Source organism: Vombatus ursinus, unplaced genomic scaffold, assembly GCF_900497805.2.
Source record: "Vombatus ursinus unplaced genomic scaffold, bare-nosed wombat genome assembly UNPS02010193.1, whole genome shotgun sequence".
Classification (NCBI taxonomy): Eukaryota; Metazoa; Chordata; class Mammalia; order Diprotodontia; family Vombatidae; genus Vombatus; species Vombatus ursinus.
In genome coordinates this window covers 8,863,489-8,881,666 of record NW_020949971.1, presented here as the reverse complement: position 1 = coordinate 8,881,666, position 18,178 = coordinate 8,863,489, and the positions used below count along the sequence as shown (strand labels likewise).

General features: G+C 40.1%; 1 protein-coding gene across 7 annotated transcripts in view; it reads right to left on the bottom strand.

The window, feature by feature from the left end:
* KIAA1109 (KIAA1109 ortholog) overlaps nucleotides 1-18,178 on the bottom strand; it is a 197,807-nt gene that overhangs the window by 46,252 nt on the left and 133,377 nt on the right. For 5 of the 7 annotated variants that reach the window (XM_027853674.1, XM_027853679.1, XM_027853678.1 and 2 more), the window contains 11 exons: nucleotides 17,368-17,473; nucleotides 12,226-12,323; nucleotides 11,679-11,864; nucleotides 8,444-8,612; nucleotides 7,265-7,476; nucleotides 6,647-6,845; nucleotides 5,766-5,825; nucleotides 4,223-4,449; nucleotides 3,691-3,891; nucleotides 3,368-3,498; nucleotides 1,728-1,851 (listed from right to left, as the gene is read on the bottom strand). In XM_027853674.1, coding sequence (XP_027709475.1) covers nucleotides 1,728-1,851; nucleotides 3,368-3,498; nucleotides 3,691-3,891; nucleotides 4,223-4,449; nucleotides 5,766-5,825; nucleotides 6,647-6,845; nucleotides 7,265-7,476; nucleotides 8,444-8,612; nucleotides 11,679-11,864; nucleotides 12,226-12,323; nucleotides 17,368-17,473 — 1,713 coding nt within the window. The remainder of the gene's footprint in view (nucleotides 1-1,727; nucleotides 1,852-3,367; nucleotides 3,499-3,690; nucleotides 3,892-4,222; nucleotides 4,450-5,765; nucleotides 5,826-6,646; nucleotides 6,846-7,264; nucleotides 7,477-8,443; nucleotides 8,613-11,678; nucleotides 11,865-12,225; nucleotides 12,324-17,367; nucleotides 17,474-18,178) is intronic. The other 2 variants (XM_027853680.1, XM_027853681.1) reach the window with 1 other exon arrangement.

Sequence of the window (18,178 nt, the reverse complement as noted above, 5' to 3'; positions counted from 1 at the left end):
CTGTAGTCTTTTCTCATCAGCTCACATGGGTTTAACTTTATTCTTTATGCCATAACTCCCAGATCAGTCTGTCCTCAATCTCTCTCCTGTGGTCCCAAAGATGTGTGACTAATGTATTTCTAGCTGCTTGCCAGAAATTTTAAACTATGTGTTCCCAAAACAACTCCAACTCATCATGTCCAAAACTGAATTAAATTATCTTTCCCCTCCAAAGAGCTCTCTCTTGAACTTCCCTTTCTGTCAAGGTCACCACCATTCTTCCAGAAGCCCAGATTTACAGTTGTGTTACCTCGGACTCCATTGCTACCTGTACAACAGTTCTGGTTTCTGACCCCTCCTCTTTACTAACAGAGCTACAATTTTAGTGCGGGCCATCATCATCATCTTCCTCCCAGGCTTTTGCAATCTACTCCCCAGCAGTCTCTCTGCTTCAAGGGTCTCTGTGCTCCAACCCTCATCCACACAACTGCTACAATGATTTTCCTTAAGCTCAGATATGACCATGACCCTCTCCTCTTCCATACACACCAGTAGCACCCTACTGCCTCTAGGACAAAAGATAAATTCCTGATTGGCTTTTAATGCCGTTCACAGTGTGGCCCAAAACTACCTTTCCAGGGAGTTTGCACATTACTCCCCTTCTGCTCTCCACTTCCTGTTTTCACGCCTTTGTACTGGCTGTCTCCCCTCATCTCAAGTGCACTCCTTTTCATTTCTTCCTTAGAATCCCTCATTTTCTCCAAAGGGTAGTACAAACACAACTTTCTACATAAAGCCTTTCCTGATCCCCATAATCACTTTGTGTTTATTTTGCATTTATTTGGCATATATTTATATATGTACACGCTGTCTCCCCAGACTGAATGTAAACTCCTTCAGAGCACAGATGGTTTCATTTTTTTGTCCCTGTATCACCGGGGCCCAAGATGGCACCTGGCACAGAGTGGGAGCTTAATGAAAGCACACAGGAAAAACTACATGAATAATTCAGATTCTACTCTGTAGCTGAAAGGGCTATGAATTAAATTAGTACACCTATTTGGAATACAAGCTTTTAGGTTGTACTTAAGAAGGAGAGAGCAGGCCTAATGACATATGAGACTCTGCCCAGTGCTTGGGATGATCCTGAGCCCCATCTTGGCACAAAACCATCTCTTTAATACAAACATTTTCCTAGATATGAACCTTGAAACACCCAAATCTCTGATGAATTAAAGTTGTGGATGGCCCAAAGGACAAAGGAGAGATAGAGGGTGACTGCAAACAGGTTGGAGCACGTTTTCAATGAAGGCTTGTAAGGAGGAGGGATGAGGGGCATCACTGAAGAAAGGTATCTTTAAAAGAGCAGGAAGGCAGTGAACGCAGTGGGAAGGAAAGACAACAGAAAGACAAGGCTGCATGTCTCGTTGGTAACCACACAATCTCAGAAAAGAGGCTAGAAAAAGGATTCCACCATGTTGGGTGGATCCTATGGTGGATCTGTGGAAGAACACAGATGAGAAAGCCAATGCGGGGAATACCACCTGAGTGAGATAATGGTACTAAGATGCCGCAGAAACAATGGCATTCCCATCTGGGACAGAAAAACCTATTTTTTTCCAGAACCAGAAATTACCTAGTTCATAATACACCTATTTACTTTATAAAATCACCTGTTCCTTCAATATATTTAAAAGTTTAGGAATATTTTGTTTCTTTTTTTTAAAGTTTCTTAAACATTTACTCACCCGCATGCTGGATCGTCGCAACTTTTTGCGGACATCTCTACGAATATCATTCACTGCAACAGACTCTAACTGTTGGTATCGCTGAATTTCTTGGTTTATGGTTCCTTCACTTGCACCCAGTTTTCTGGAAGAAAAACCAGTGCAATAAATATTTTTACTATTGGTAAAGCACTTACAAAAGGAGGGGATGCTTTCCACTTTCTCCTTTTGATAAGTATCTAGCAAATTAAAGTGAAATGGAGTTTTCTGAACAGCCTTTAATTTGCCGGGCAGTTAACAACACATTTCTAGTGCACAGAGGTGAAGGACACACTCATCTTCATGAAGAGCATATTTCCCTTGGGTCTGATAATTTCTCTCCGTTCCTGACGGACTAGGCATCCCAAGTTAGGACACCATTAAATAGGCATTAGAAGGATAAAAAATTATGCTCACTTTTCTGTGCCCCATTCTTGGGCAACCATTGTCACAGGCTTGAGAATTTTACCTAACGAGAGAACTATGATATTGGGAAATTTAAAGGATAACAGTAATAGGAGCTATGTATTGCAAAGATCTGTATCTGTATAAAGTACGAGACTTGGAGGAAGTCCTGAGTTCAAATCTGCCTTCCCTGACTAAGTTAGCCTCTGTATACTTCAGTTTCTTCATCTATAACATGGGAATAATAGCACCTATCTCATATGTTTGCATGCATATATGTACATGTTTATACAATGTACACATATATGTACATGTACATGGATATACACAAACATAAGGCTTTGAAAACTTTAAAGTGCTACATAATTGCTAATCATTATTGCGAGATGAAAGAACTGGAAATCAAGGGGATGCCCAGCAACTGGGGAATGGCTAAACAAACCGTAACACAGAATGTAATGGAATACTATTGTGCTACAAGAAATGATGAGCAGGATGGTTTCAGAAAAGCCTGGAAACACTTAAATGAACTGATGCAAAGTGAAATGAGCAGAACCAGGAGAACACTGTGCACAGTAACACCAATGTCACAATGATCAGCTGTGAATGGTTTAGCTCTTCTCAGCAATACAATGATCCAAGACAATTCTGAGGGATGCTATCCACCTCCAGAGAAAGAACTGATGGAGTCTGAATGCAAATCAAATCACACATTTTTCATTTTCTTTATTTTTTTGTCTGTGTTTTCTTTTGCAACATGGCTAATATGGAAATACGTTTTGCATGACTTCACATGTACAATCTGTATCAAACTGCTTGCCTTTTCAAGAAGAGGGGAGGAGATGGAGAGAATTTAGAAATCAAAATTTTAAAAAGATAGATGTTAAAAAAATTTTTTAACATGTAATTGAGAAATATTTAATGAAGTAAATAAAAATATATTGGGGGAAAAAAGAGAGAGAGGTAATGTCTTCAACGAAGTAATTTGGTGGAAGAGTCAAAAAACCTGGGTTCTAATCCCTGGATCTCAATTTACTAGTTGTGTTATTCTGGACAAGTCTCTGAACCTCCTGGCACCCTCACTGGTTTCTTCATTTGTAAAAGAAAGGGGCTGAGCAACTGCATCTTCAAAGTCCTTTCCATGACAGAGAGTCTGATTCTACTCTTTCCAGAATCAGGAATAACCAATTAAAACAACGCCAACCAGCCGCACGTACTTGAGATCATCAATTACTTTGGCCTGTTCATTCAGTTCCCTGATGTCCACAATGCGCTTCATCATCTTCCTCCCTCTCAGTTCTCCCGACTGGGTACAAGACGCTCCTTGCCTTCGATAATCTACAACTTCCTGAAAAATCAAACCCGCATTTGTGAAGGCCTCACCCAATACGAAAAAGTATAACCAGACTAACACAAAATTAACACCTCAAATCAGAAAGAGCATGCCAGAATCAGGGGAATCTACTGAGAAAGCTGATTAGTGATTTATTTGTGATCTACGTCTGATCGTCTTCACTCAGACTCTTGAATTACCACCTACGTTTCCCCACGAGTGAGCCCTGCATGCTTTCGTATGTTTCTGGCTGGACTGAAAGGCAGCACCCATCTCTGATCCAAACAGATATTCTACAGGGACAGAAGAGTGCTGATCGTGGGGCGTCAGTCCCAGCAGGTGATTTACAAGGCGCTGCCCAAAGGTGAGCTTGTCACCATCTCCACATCCTGAACTTCCACCTGAATTCTAAATGATAAACAGCACAATTAGCTTCTTCCCTCTTTCCTGGGAACAAAAGCAATTTCATGGCACCACACTAATTATTCTAAAAATCCATTCTGTTAAAATCAGAATGAGAACAGCATGATTTTTTAAATTTAGCTAATGAATCCTAATAACTTGACACTACAGATAGAAACTTATTTTTTGACTTTGGGTTTTCCCTTTGGGAGACCCAAAGGCCTCGGGAAGCAGAAACGCCAAGTAGATGAGCAGACGGCTCCGTGGTATCGAGCGCATTACGGCTGATGACCCAGAGCCAGCACTGTCCCATCCCAGCACAACTGGGGTGACTCACAGCATGCACAGTGGGCGACATGGTGTCTGTTTCATCTTCATCCGACAGATCTGCGATATTCACTGAGCTGAGGTCGGCAATGTCATCCACGTCCTCCTCTCCTGTCAAGGTGGTCAGGGTGTTTCCGAGAGCGTTCAGTCTCTTCCCAATGTTAGGATCCATGTGGACGTCAATTCCACACATCTTCCACAATACATTGAGTGTCCAGGTTCCTGCACTGCTACTTTCTGTTCAAAGAGGGAAGGAAGATGCAGTTTTTGCAGGTTTTACCAACACGAATATAAATAACAGGACGAATGAAAAAAAGACACGACAGGTACGTGCACCACAGCCGAGTTTACTGGCCATATTGACTGGAAAAAGTCAATATTATGTACTGCATTCTGTGCTGTCTTTGAAAATTAAACATACAAATTTGGACTGTCTTACAGCTTCAAATGCAAACAGTCCCCAACTTAGGTGCTTTCGTATCTCTTTGACTCCATCTGCCAACTGCAGGTTGGCACGTTTTCTGCAAAAAAATAAGTCTTGGAGTTGCCTAGAGCACAGAGAGGTTGGAGCGCCAGGATGTGTCAGAGGCAGGATTTTAACCCAGGTCTTCTTGGCTCTGTGGCTACCTCTCTGCATATTACATCAAATGGTGCCTCTTAACTATAACAAGACTCATACAATTACATTATGATTATTACATCAGACTTCCCTAGCTCAGGTCATTATTACCTCAAACCCGTACCGCTCCCAGAAGACAGATGCCCTGACTCCACCCTCTTGTTCATCCCAGCTACCCAGAACAAGAGAATTTTCTTAAAGCATGGCCCTGGTTCAGGAAACCTCAGTACCACATTACTTACTAAATAAAGTCCAAATTTAATGCTAATACTAATAGGGATTATTTACACAGCTCTTTAAGGTTTGCAAAAAGCTTTACAAATCTCTCATTTTATCTTTCCTCAGGATGACCAAGTCAGTCCAAAATCTAGCTGCAAATTGTCCTTTCGCTTTTACTATTATATATGCTCTCACCAACTCAGCAGCTCTTGATTATTCAGAGCTGTGAATCTTTGGAAAGCAACATGGAATTAGGCAGTAAGAGTTATAAAAACACTTAGACCTTTGACCTAGTGATTCCACTTTTAGATTTCCACCTCTCTTCCATGAAGTCTTCCTTGGTATCCCCAGTCAGGCTATTCTTTCTTCCTCTAAACTACTACAGAACTTTATATTTGGCATTTATCACATACTACTTTGTATTGTTGTTATTTGTCTGTGTCTTAGCTCCCTTTTTTGATTGTAAACTTTCTGAGAACAAGGAATGGCTTATTCATTTTTTAAATCTCCAGCACAGCACTTGACCCAGAACTTGACTAGCTTTTCAGTAAGCATTTACTGAAGGAATTAAAATCTGGAAAGATATTCATGTTATAACATAATAGGCAAGTTCAAAAACAACATCAGCAACATGAGTTTAACTAACGAAGCATGAAGATGAGATCAAGACAAAATTCTACTAAGAGCCCGAGTAACAAAAGAGATGTCACCTTACCGGCCGCTGCCTGCCCAGTAGTCCTTGAGCAGACCTCGTAAGTACCATCAGGCACCACGCCTAGAGACCAAGAAAACAAAACCACATTACATAAGCTTTTCTGACACCAAGACTAACCTTGTGGTAAGACGTTTTGCTTAGACTCTCACTAGAAAGTTGACTGTCTAAAACCAAACCAAACCACTAACTATAAATACTAACGATGAGGATACTTAGCATTCACTTAGTGTGTTAAGGTCTGCACAGTGCTTTACAGATATGACCTACAAGAACCCTGACAAGTGGGTGCTGGGCGACCTCATGCAAATCGCTTTTCCTCTCTGGGTTTCATTTTTCTAAAGTGTAAAAGTGAAGGTGTTTAACTCGATGATCTTTATGGTTTCTTTCTGCACTTATAAAATTCAGATTTCAAGAATTCAATTCTCATTTGTTCCTCATCCTGGGAAATACTGTGGAAATGTGAGAATCCCTCCAAGTCATACTTAAAATAATATGCCACTGAAATCACAAATTGGGAAAGTCGGTGTTTATACCTAAAGTAGAATTAAATAGGGCGACAGACTCATATGACTGTCTGCTGAGTGCTGGAACTTCTGACTGCTAATTAATCATGCACACTTTTTCAACTGTTATATGAAATCAAGGAAGAGGGATGAATACTGTCCTCAGACAAGAATATATGGTGTTCTCACATGCAATTCCACATACCTAATTTGCATTTTAATAGCTTTAAAAACCTCTTCATACCCAATTTGGTCAAGAGCTCCTTTTCAGCAGAGAATGTTAACGTGTACCTCTCTCTCCATGACCACCTGGTTTCCACATGAGGGACTCATTTTCTTCCTTTAAGCTCAAACCCCCATGAAAAGTAAGGAACTTACAGGCATTCATGACAAGATCCCCACGAATTTCTGGTTTCCAGTCATCCCAAGTTGTCTCAAAGCCATCGGCAAAGCGGATACAGAAATTTTTGAAGTGACCTTTACTAACGAGGGATTCTGAAGAGCAGGCAGTGATGAGAGTACTCTCAATGGTCAATACCAAAGCAGAGCCAGTATCAAGGTCACCCGTGTGATTCGACTGCAAATAAGGAAGACGCAAGAGAGAAAAGAAAGATAACTTACAAGTTCAGCCCTCATGGCAAAAAGGGAGCACCATTTTTATTTCTGCTCCTGGGAGACTGAAAGAAATAAACTTTAGAAAGGCCTAAGCATAGGAATGTTAACTTCAAAGTAGCTTTAAATTGGGAAGTCATTATGTTTTAAAATTAAGTCCCTTGATATAAATTCATTTATCACACATAATTTTGCCAAACTTTAAGGAGCTCTTCCATAGCATCAAAAGAATCGATGGCCAAGTTTCACTCAAACTGTGATTTTCCATCCATTCTAGAGCCGTGCCTCTATACTGGTATGTGGCACTAACCTAACCTAACAGTATGAACAAAGGTCACAATAATACTCCCACACTGGACTCTGGGGTCTCCCATGACTTTGTACCTGGGCAGTGTTTGTGATAGGCAAGCAGATTCCTAAATCGTTAACAGTAAGCTGGAGGAAAAGCGTCCCAAAAGCCTGGGCAGAAGTCTGCTGGATGCCCGGCAACATATCAACCACCTCCTTTGTAGCCATGTGAATGTCCTTGTGCAGGGCCATCCGCTGTTCATTCCAGTTGTCGTAAGCAGCCTTGTAATTGAGCCAAAACAGCACAGCTGGTGAAAAGGAAGGAAGAAAAAGCGTTACAAATAACGGGCAGCATTAGTGTTAGTTTTCTTCAGGGAATGAGTGTCCTTCCGCTGGAGTGTAAGTTCTTGGAAGGCGGGGATGGTTTCCACTTTCTTTCACATCCCCAGAGCATAGTACAGTGACTGACACAGGGCAAACGCTCACCAGGTCCTGCCACTGACCACGGGTGCCCCCCAGAGCTCAGGCTAAGGAAGGCCCTCTTGGCTTGGTGAGCTCAGTAACCTCCATGGAGTCCATTATCACCTACATTTTGTTATCCAACTCAAACCTCTCACCTCCAAATGCCCCTGAGACTAACACTCCTAAAGGGCGGCTCCGACTGTATCACTCCCACATGCAAGAGACTCCAGTGGCTCTCTATCACCTCTAGGATCAAATGTGAAATCCTCTTTTGTCTTCCATGATGGCTGAGCCCTCTGAGCACTTCCTGCCTTTCTCTGAATCCCCAGTCTTTACAACAGTGGTTTGTTTAAATGTTTGCTAACTTGACAAAAAAGAATGCTTACTGAGTGTTGATTCATTGTACCCAGTGGATAGAGAAAACACACAAATTCAGTAAATTCAGAGTGTAGACACACAGTGTAGACACAGGAATTACAAGAAGGACAGAGTGCTCATCACTGGAGCAACAAGAAATGCCTCCTGTAGCACGCTGGCTGTGTCTGAAGAGAGTGAGAGAGCACACGGACGCGGGGTAGTGGTGAGGGGGTAGGACATTGTAGGCGCATCTACAAAAAGCAATGGAACTCTTACAAAGATTTGGAGCAAAAAACCATAAAGGGAACATGCAAAGAAATATCACTGGGGCATGCTTACATTTCAGACTCTGGCTACATCAGAGCTGATAGAGCAAAATGGAAACCTTACTTAGTGTGCCGACAGAATTTTGAAAATAAAAAAATTCAATTACAATAATAAAGGAATTCACAGTACCTCTGTCGAAGGCCACGGGCTGAGCATAAACAATCGGTCTATTCAAAGTAATGAGCACAGCTTCCCTGTCTGAAGAACCACTGATTTCTTCTCGGAGGGCATTTCTTAGCCCAATTCTGGTTTTAAAATAGGCGACCTGATGAAAATCAGAACCAGCTTCTTCATAAACCTAAAACACATTTCGAAACAGAATATAAGATCCTCCCAGGTGAAGAAACACCCTCCGCCAATGCAGACAGCATCTTGTCTGCGCCTCCTGACTTTAGGGCCGGTGCTCTATCCATTGTGCCACCTAGCTACCCCAATGAGATGTACTCTGCATCGGGTCTGGAGCTCTTCCAGAAGATGCCAGATGACAACCATTTGTCGAGGATTTTGTACAGGAAATGTCTGGTCAGAAAACAGGTAAGACTAGATGGTTTCTGAAGGCTTTTGCATAGAAAAGTGTTGTGTGATTACAACTGTGATTACTCTGGAAACTATGAAAGATAAGGGTCTGAGAGACAGAAGGCATGGCCAACTGAGATTCCGGGTTGTAGAAACAAACAGGGGTTGGACATAAAAAAACCCCATGAAAGTAATCAACAGAACTTGGCCCCAGAATGATTGAGGGATGTGAGGGAGAGGAAGGAGTACACGATGCCTCTGAGGCTTCAATCCTGGGTGCCTGAAAAGGATGATATGAGGCAGCAAGGTCTAGTGAAGAGAGGGCTGGACTTGGAGCTAGGTGCACCTGGGTTCATGTGCCATTGTAGATACTAGCTGTGTGACCCTGGCTAAGTTACTTTACCCCCATGAGCCTCAGTTTCCTCATCTGTAAAATGTAAATCTAGGAGTCAACTTTGGACATGCTGAATTTAAAGTCTCTGAGGACATACGGGTGGAGAGAGATGTTTAGTAGACTGCTGGAAACACTGACCTTCAGTTCACAGGATAAGCCGTGGTGGAAGGTAAAGAGTTCAGAGTCATTTTTATAATGATTACACTAGATTTATAACATGCAGAGTAGGAAGAGAAGTTAGAAATTACCCTGCTGGCTCTTTTCATGGTGGCCAAGAATTGGAAATTGAGAGGATGCCCATCAATGGGGGAATGACTGAGCAAGTTGCGGTATATGAATGTAATGGAATACTATTGCACTACAAGAAATGATGAGCAGGAGGACTTCAGAAAAACCTGGAAAGACTTGTATGGACTGATGCTGAGTGAAGTGAGCAGAACCAGAACACTGTACACAGTAACAGCCACGCTGTACAATGACCAATTTTGATAGATTTAGCTCTCCTCAGCAGTGTAATGATCTAAGACAATTCTAAAAGACTCATGATGGAAAATGCTATGCACATCCAGATAAAAGAACTATGGAGTTTGAATGTAGATCAAAGCATACTATTTTCTCTTTTTTTGTTGTTTTTTTCTTTTTCATGGTTTTTCCCTTTTGTTCTGATTCCACAACATGACTAATGTGGAAATATGTTTAATATGATCATACATGTATAGCCTATATCAGATTGCATGCCATTTTGAGGAAGGGGGGATTTAGAACTCAAAATCTTAAAAAAGTGAATGTTGAAAACTAGAAAGAAAGAAAGGAAGAGACAAAGAAAGAAAGAAAGGAATAAAGAAAAAGAAATCACCCTGCTGCCAGGGTTAAGAGAAGGGCAGAGCAGAGGGAATGGGCAGAATTCAGCTAGATTCTGGCACAGGATTTGACAAAGCTTTTCAATCTCATTTTGTGGACAAGACAAGAGAGTAAACTAGACAACAGCACCCTGAGGAGGATTCAGCACCGGCTGAACGGCCTGACTCCAAGGGTGTTGGATGCCATGAAGTTTCTACTAGAGTGCCCCAAGGCTCTGTATTTGGTCCTGGGCTGCCGAGATTTTTATCACTGACTTGGATAAAGGCCTCGATGGCATCCTTAACAAATACGCAGATGATACAAATCTCCAGGAGAGACAGCTAATATGCTGAATTAGTTAGAAGCCAAAAAGACAGACAGTATAGAAAAGGACAAATCTAATAAGGTGAAATTTAATAGGGATAAAAATAACATATTACAATTAGATTAAAAAAGTTAATTTTATAAGTGTGAGGTAGAGGATGCATAGCTGGACAGAAATTTGTCTGAAAAAGATCTACTGGTTTTTGTGGCCCACAAACTCAATATGAGTCAACAGCAGCTAGCAAAATCCCTGAGTTCTTAGGCTCCCTGCCGGGTTGAGAAGTGTTAGTCCTACTATGCTCTGGTCTGGTCCAACCACTTTGTAGCACTGGGCTCAGCCCCGGGGGCTGATGCACTGATAGTGTATCCAGAGGAGAGCCACCAGGACAGATAAGAGCCTCATGACCATGTGTGTGAAACAGGGAAGGACTTGGGGGTAGGCCAGTGTGTAGGGAGGATGAAGGGGTGGGGATTCTGAGATTCTGTGTGAGTTCCTCAGCTTTTTATGAGTTAAGAAAATAAGGCGAAGACAAGTTAAGTGCCCACGGTTACTGAGGTAGAACAGTAGCAGAGCTGGGAATCGAGGTCTTCTGAGTCGAAATGCAGGGGTCCGATCACGAAATCCCCTATAACTGAAGCCATGGTGATGCATGACAGTGGCAAAAAAGGGGCTTTAAAGGGGAAAAAGGAAGGAGGATATAAAGAAAACCCTGACAAATACCCACGTTTGGAAAGCAAGAAGAGATATTAGCGAAGAGAAGAGAGAAGATTTGGCCAAAACATCAACAAAACAATAATAAAAGGCCTTATCAAGGAGGAAGTGAATAACGGTGACCTTGGAGGGCTACTTCCATAGTTTTGGGGATAGAAGTCACACTGCAAGGAACCTGAGGACAGTACGGATGGTCACAAAGTCGTGGCAGAGTGTGGACTACTCTTCTGCAAGTCTGTCGGTTAAGGCGAACAGGGAGCTTGAAGGCAAGCTTGAGTGTTTGGCAGAGCGAAGGAAAGTTGCTGTTACTGTTTTTAAAGAACAGAGAGCCTGAGAACATTAGATGGTACTGATGAAGGTTCCAGTGGAGTAGACACTGGCCATGAGACTGGGAATAATCAATGAAGAAGAGGAAGGCAGCACTGTCCAGGAGGAAGGCATGGGAGCAGTGGCACCATCATCGAGATTTACAATGGGAAATCCAAAGAACTTCAAAAAAATCAGTAAAGTATTTTTGTAAAGACAATAAAAGAGACCAATATCCTACAGAGGACCTAGTAACACCAACCTGAACTTACCTGATGTTTGACAATTTGTCCTAATGCCAGATTTAAGTCAACTTGGCATTTACCGAACAGCTTCAGATAGCTGCTGCCCCCCGGCAAGGCTTTCGTTTGAAGTCGGTTTGAGAGTTCCAGTTCAATCAATCCCGTTTCAAACCTCACGGCTCTCATTGAAGGCGTTGTGGCTGTAACTTGAATGCCCTGAGAGAAGGTGAAAAAGATGAAGTCAACTTTTACTTCTCTATAGCACCCACCAAAGAGCAATCTCTCAATGTATATCAAAGAAAAGAATCCCACTTTAAAGCCAGCCTAAGATCCATTTGAGAAGCCCCAAAGAATTACCTGTGTCTCCTGAAGCTTAACAAATACGAGCAGATTTCAGGGTAAAATTCATGAATGTATATTTTATTTAATGAATGTGAGATAAAATTAAAGAGAATAAGCCAACATAAATAATTTCCACTTGAACGTTTCAAACTAAAAAATTTTTCTTTAAATTACATTCCTATTCTCCTATCTGGGAAATAGCAAATTAGTAAATTAAAGATATTTTTCACGTTACCTTAAACTGCAGATTCAAGGAATACAGGAGAATTTTGGGCTTATCTCCATCTGCTGTGCCATCATGCTCATTCCAGAGAGGGATAGGCTGCTCCCCACCTAAAAGATGTTAAGTAACTGATTGAGGGCTTGGGGGATGTTTTCATTTCAACTATTCAACTCCAATTCCATTTAACATGTTTATTTTCTTACCCTTTCTCAGACAAATTATTTGTCATTTTGTCATATATAAGTGGAAGCTTTCTCTAATTTAGAGATCAGCCTTAAATCTTCAAGGAAAATATAAAATGGAAATAATTTTTCATGTATTAATTTCTTTTTAAAAAATAAAGGATGTTATTAAAGTAATTAAGAACTGAGTTCAGAAGAAAGTCCAGATTAAGCATTTCTACATAAAAATACCATTTGTGTAGAAATGATTCTTATATATCAATGTTAATATAAACAGCAAGTGAATACAGAAAGAAAAAAGGCAGAAAAAATAAGACACTGATAGGGATACAGCAAGAAAAACTAGTCCTGTATAGGAAAATAAACAAAATATATGTAGTTTTTGTATCTTTTTACCACTTGCTGTTGAATGCCACAAGATAGGATCTGATAGTTTAAATCAAACCTGACTATGAATTTAAAGGCTGTCATGATAATCCAGCAGCATGTTTGAACTTTCATTTCTTTACCTTTTGAAGAGAAAACTTTCCCACATGACTATCTATGAATGGTATTACCTTTCAAATATATTACTACATCTGATGTGCTATTTACTTTATGTGGGGATATTGCATGTTAGGGATCAGAAAGCTTTCCCTATCAAGAAAAAAAATGGTGGATGCATATATAAAAAAAGTTTTAATTGGTTTGAAAAAGAGAAATATAAATAATTTCACTCACTTGACTAGAAACTAAGAGCAAGAAACATAAAATCTTGAATATTTAAGAAAACAAAACAAAACAAAACCCCACCAGTTTTCAAACATAAGAAAGAAAGAAAAATGAGAGGCAGGCAGACACACACACACATACATATATAATGAATGGTGAGGACACACAAACACAGAGAGATCAAAAAAGGGGGGAATCAGTGAGATGGAGTCAATTGGAGGGATGAAATCAGGGGGAAACAGGACCAGCTAAGAACCAATTTACTCACAAAAGCTGTGGCCTTGCTGTTTATTTTGAAAATGTGTAAATATCACAAGAATGTGCTTGTTCAGAGTGTTTTCCTCCTATTGTGACAGGTAGTTAAATGTCAGTGTGTCCTCATATGAGTATATGTGTGCACATGTGTCTCTGTGGCTGTAGGGAGGCTCCTTATCTCTGTGAATCGAATCCTTACCTTCTGCCTCCTTTTCACCTTCAGCCAAGATCTCTCTGCACTTCGTTCTCTCTGATACTACCTCTACTATGTATCTCTTTTCTACTGCTTTCAATTTGAGATGCTGTACAGACACCTCCACCTGCCTTACTGGACTCACATTGCTGGATTCTCATTAATCCCAAATGATTTCCCATTTGCCTTTCTACTGTTCCTCCCCCACCCCCAACTATGGCATCTCTTGAACTTCACCTTTATATTGGTACTAATCCTATTTGGGGCATTTAGGTGGTGCAGTGGATAAAGCACTGGGTCTGGAGTCAGGAAGACTCATCTTCCTGAATTTAAATCTGGCCTCAGACACTTCCTAGATGTACGACCCTGGACAAGTCATTTAACCCTGTTTGCCTCAGTTTCCTCATCTGTAAAATGAGCTGGTGAAGGGAATGCCAAACCACTCCAGTATTTTTGCCAAGAAAATCCCAAATGGGGTCACAAAGACATGGACATGACTGAAACAACTGAACAATAACTACAAAAAATCTTATTTACTTTAGCTCTGCCTTTTCTCATCTTCCCTACTGTAGTCCATCCTGCTTTCCCAATTTTCCAATGCCATTAGATTATCCTAGTTTTAGTTTTCATTCATAGTGCCTTTTTATTCTTTAATAAATGTTTTCCTCAAAGATCTGTATTTGGTTTTCTGCATTTTACTTTTTATATTCTCTCTCTCTGATAACCCACTTATACTCATGACTCCAATGACCAATTCTATGCGAATAACCCCCACGTCTCTATTTTCAGCCTTGACTTCTATCCTGAGCTCTGGTTCTGCATTTCTAATTGCCTGCTAGAAATTTCTACTTAAATATTCTGCTGACATTTCAAATTAAGTCGATTAAAAAAAAACAAAGACAACAAACTCATCAATTTTACCAAGCTATGCTACTTTTCTGACTTCAATGTTTCTATTAATGAGGCAACTCTTTATACTCTCAGCTCAAAGACTGCTGGTGGTGACTGGCAGAATGACTGAGGATCCTTTAAACATTACTGCCAGAGGCTCAGCTGTCCCACCCTTTGTCCCATGGGGGTACGTCATTCAAGAGACTCTTGGTCAAGTAGAAGCTAGCTAAGATGGTGTTTTTCAAACTATCATTTTAAATGAAAACCTTTTGTACTCGGTCCCATAAATCAAATGAATGTGTTGGCTGAAGAAAAGTAAGCATTTCAGGACACTCATTATTAGACTGGGCTCTGTCATTCTTTTTGCTTTTTAATTCTTAATTTGGCAATAAATGTCTTCTATATTTTCCTCATAATAAATAAAAAGTTAAAATAATTTCCAGATAAAACGAACCTCTTAAATGTACTACTTTAAAAATATAGTATCACTTTCTGTGAGCCAGGCAAGTTCTGTTCCAAGTTACAGTACAATAAAACAATCTAGATTCATATATGGTACATTAATTACAATTGCTTTGGCTATTAACTCAGTAAACTAATTTAATAGCTAGCATAAGAGATCTGGACAAATAGATTAGCTTACTTAACAGAAACTGTTTTCCAAAGTTACTAAAATCTTTCCTAAGAGTTATGGATTGTATTGACTACAAATATAGTCAGCTACTGTTTCTGCATTAGCCATCAGGCAGGTAGTTCCTTTTTCTTCCTACCCTTCTTTAAGTCTGGCACCATATTTTTCCTTTCATCAGGTACCTCGCCTGCCTCCTATGCCTTAGTGAAGTATGTTCTCAAAGGTTCCCAGGGTTCCTTGATTAGCTCTCTTAAAAAGTTGGGTGCTTCTCATCTGGACCTGCAGATTTACATACGCTTTGGTGAGACATGCTTATCACTTTGGTACCTACTCTCATACCTTGGCAACACACCTTCTGGATTCCAGGTTCTTAACATGGTTCTGTTTTATCCTTTTTAACCTAGGCTAAACACACATATTTTGGAACCCTCACTTACCTCATTATAATGAAATTTTAATAACATTTAAAAGTAAGTGCTAATGTTAACTTTATTTTCATACCTTCTGCTGAAATAATCCACATTAATGTGCTTGATGGGGTGCTTGGATGCTTGTACTTGGACACCAATTTCAAGACCAAATTTCCTTTTAGCCTCAAAAAACACTATCCCTGCCAGTTTCTCCCCAGCCCAAGGGTACTATGCCTAGTAATTACTCATGAGTGGGCCTCAGCAACACACTCTTTAGTGTGTGCCCGGATCAGGCTGCTTGGGGCGCCCGTCTCTGCATCCTCCCACCAGCACTAGACTTCAGATTGAGCTCTCCCACCTCACTCACACTCTGCAAAGACTCGACACATTCCTGCTGATTTCCATAATGGTTATAAGCAAAGAAAAGTGCTGCTTCAAACTGTCGATATCATCTTTTCAGTTTACAATGACAGGCTTACATTAATAACACTAGTTTCTTTACTAAAATTTTCATTTCTTACCCTGTGAGATATGACCCTAGCCTGAGTTATTAACATTTTTAAAGTACGCATGTTATCACATTATAAGTAAATCAGTCTCCAAGATATATCTTGTGTTTGAAACAACACAAATTTATGATCTTGAAACACTGTGACCAGTTTCCACAAAACAGATTATGTTTTGATGTTGATGATACAGCAAGCTGGTCAGGATAAAATCTGGGGCTAGCATTTAGAAGGGGTTTTAGCCAACTCTCTGTAGAAAACTTCAGGCTGACCAACAAAGTACATTTTTTCACTCAGTATGGGAATCTTACAACTCAATAGGGTTCTTCATACCCTCATGGAGATGACTTCCCAATTCCCTGATGTTTCTGAGTCACACTCAACAAAATTAGGAAGCCTTATATCTCACAGAATTAAGGAAATTTGGGCTGCTGCAAAGCTTTCTGCATGGATTTTTTAATCTATATTCAGTATGTACATATCTTCCATCAAAATGATTCCATTCCTACTGCAAAGATATACTCTACATGTGACTTGGAGAATATATATAATACTAATTATTAAAGTGCTTGCCCATCGACAGTGTCTTGTAGGACTATGGTAAGTCCTTTGAATATTCTGGTCTGTGAGTAGTACACTAATCACAGCTTAGTCATGACTTTTGCATCCCACTAAATCATTAAATAGGATATTTAATACTTAATTTTGCTAGAGGTAAAAATCAAGAGGCTTAAGAGCTAGCTGGGGAGAAAGAAAGAACACAAATCAGTAATAATGGGGCTAGTTTAACATACAGCCCACTGGCTATGGTTTGAGGTTAAAAAGTGGAGAAGTCACCACCAAAATTCTGGTTCCTACAATGACCCTAAAATGGCCGAGGTCAACAAAGCGATTTTCCAGGTATCATTTCTTTCCCTGACTGCCATGGTCCATTTCAATACTGCACTTCTGGCCAATATTAGGTGAGCCCTCTTGACTACAAAGGCAGGACAACAAGCAATAATGACATTCAACATGCTTTGTGGGTGAAGGGTCATTCCTTTATAGTCACACATTTCACAGTCCACAGTTCTGTGATCTTTACTGACATTTCAGTGGCCTTTCAGATATACAGAAAACAACACCTGAAGAAGCCGGGGAAAGTCAGAACCAGAATCTAGAGCGCAGAGGGAAGCATTCTACTGATGTGCTCTGCCTTCCCAGCAGCATCTCCAATCTGAATGCGTGGATATCATCTTGTACATGTAATTGGCTCAATTGAGATTTGTTGGATGGATAAAAGAAAATTATATATTCAGTCTTTAAGGCAATAACACTTTTTGATGTTGGACCAAAAAAAATGTAGGTTTTACACTCAAATGTCAGTTCCTCTTACCAGAAACTTTCTGTATTACTTCATTAACTTCCTTCATAAAAACTTTTTGTACAAATACCAAATGGTTTAGAAGATCAGTTGTAAGATTATGCTCAAATGAACCAACCTGCAAAACAAATTTAAACAATATTAATTTTAAATCATTGTTATTACATTAGATTTTAATGCATTTCTTACATAACAGGCATCCCATACAATGTTATGTTAAAAGTAAAATTAATTGCATACAAGTTACTTGAAAAGGTAATCTGTAATCCTGTAAAAAAGTTAAAAATAATCTTCAGAGGTGCTAACATTTTGAGTGGCTTACATAATGTTCATATGCCTTTCCCAAGGTGACAAATGTTTATTCATAAAAATGATGAATCTGGTGAGAGGAACTAGGTTCCCACTTTTACTACAGCTATATGACACACTTGCTTTAAAAACATATAAACTATCAAATGCAAAGAGAATGAATGAATGAGGAAACTGTACATAAAATCTTTAGCCTTTAAGTAAGTATGACTCCAGTAATTAGAAGGCTTTGCCCATGTGCTAATGCTGCTCAACAACCTGCCTTTCTCCTGCCCTCTATGCCAACGGGTCAATCACTTAAAAAAATTCCTGCATTTATACGAGCAGATAAGGACATATTATATCTCACCTCACCCCCAGCACTCCCTAAACAACATGGCACACAGCTAGTGCTTAAAAATACCCAGTGACGGAGCAGATGCAAATACACCAACATTCATGTGGGAAACTTCTACCAAACAGTGCTAGTCTTTGTTGGGGGGGGTGTGTGTGTGGGTGTGTGTGTGTGTGTGTG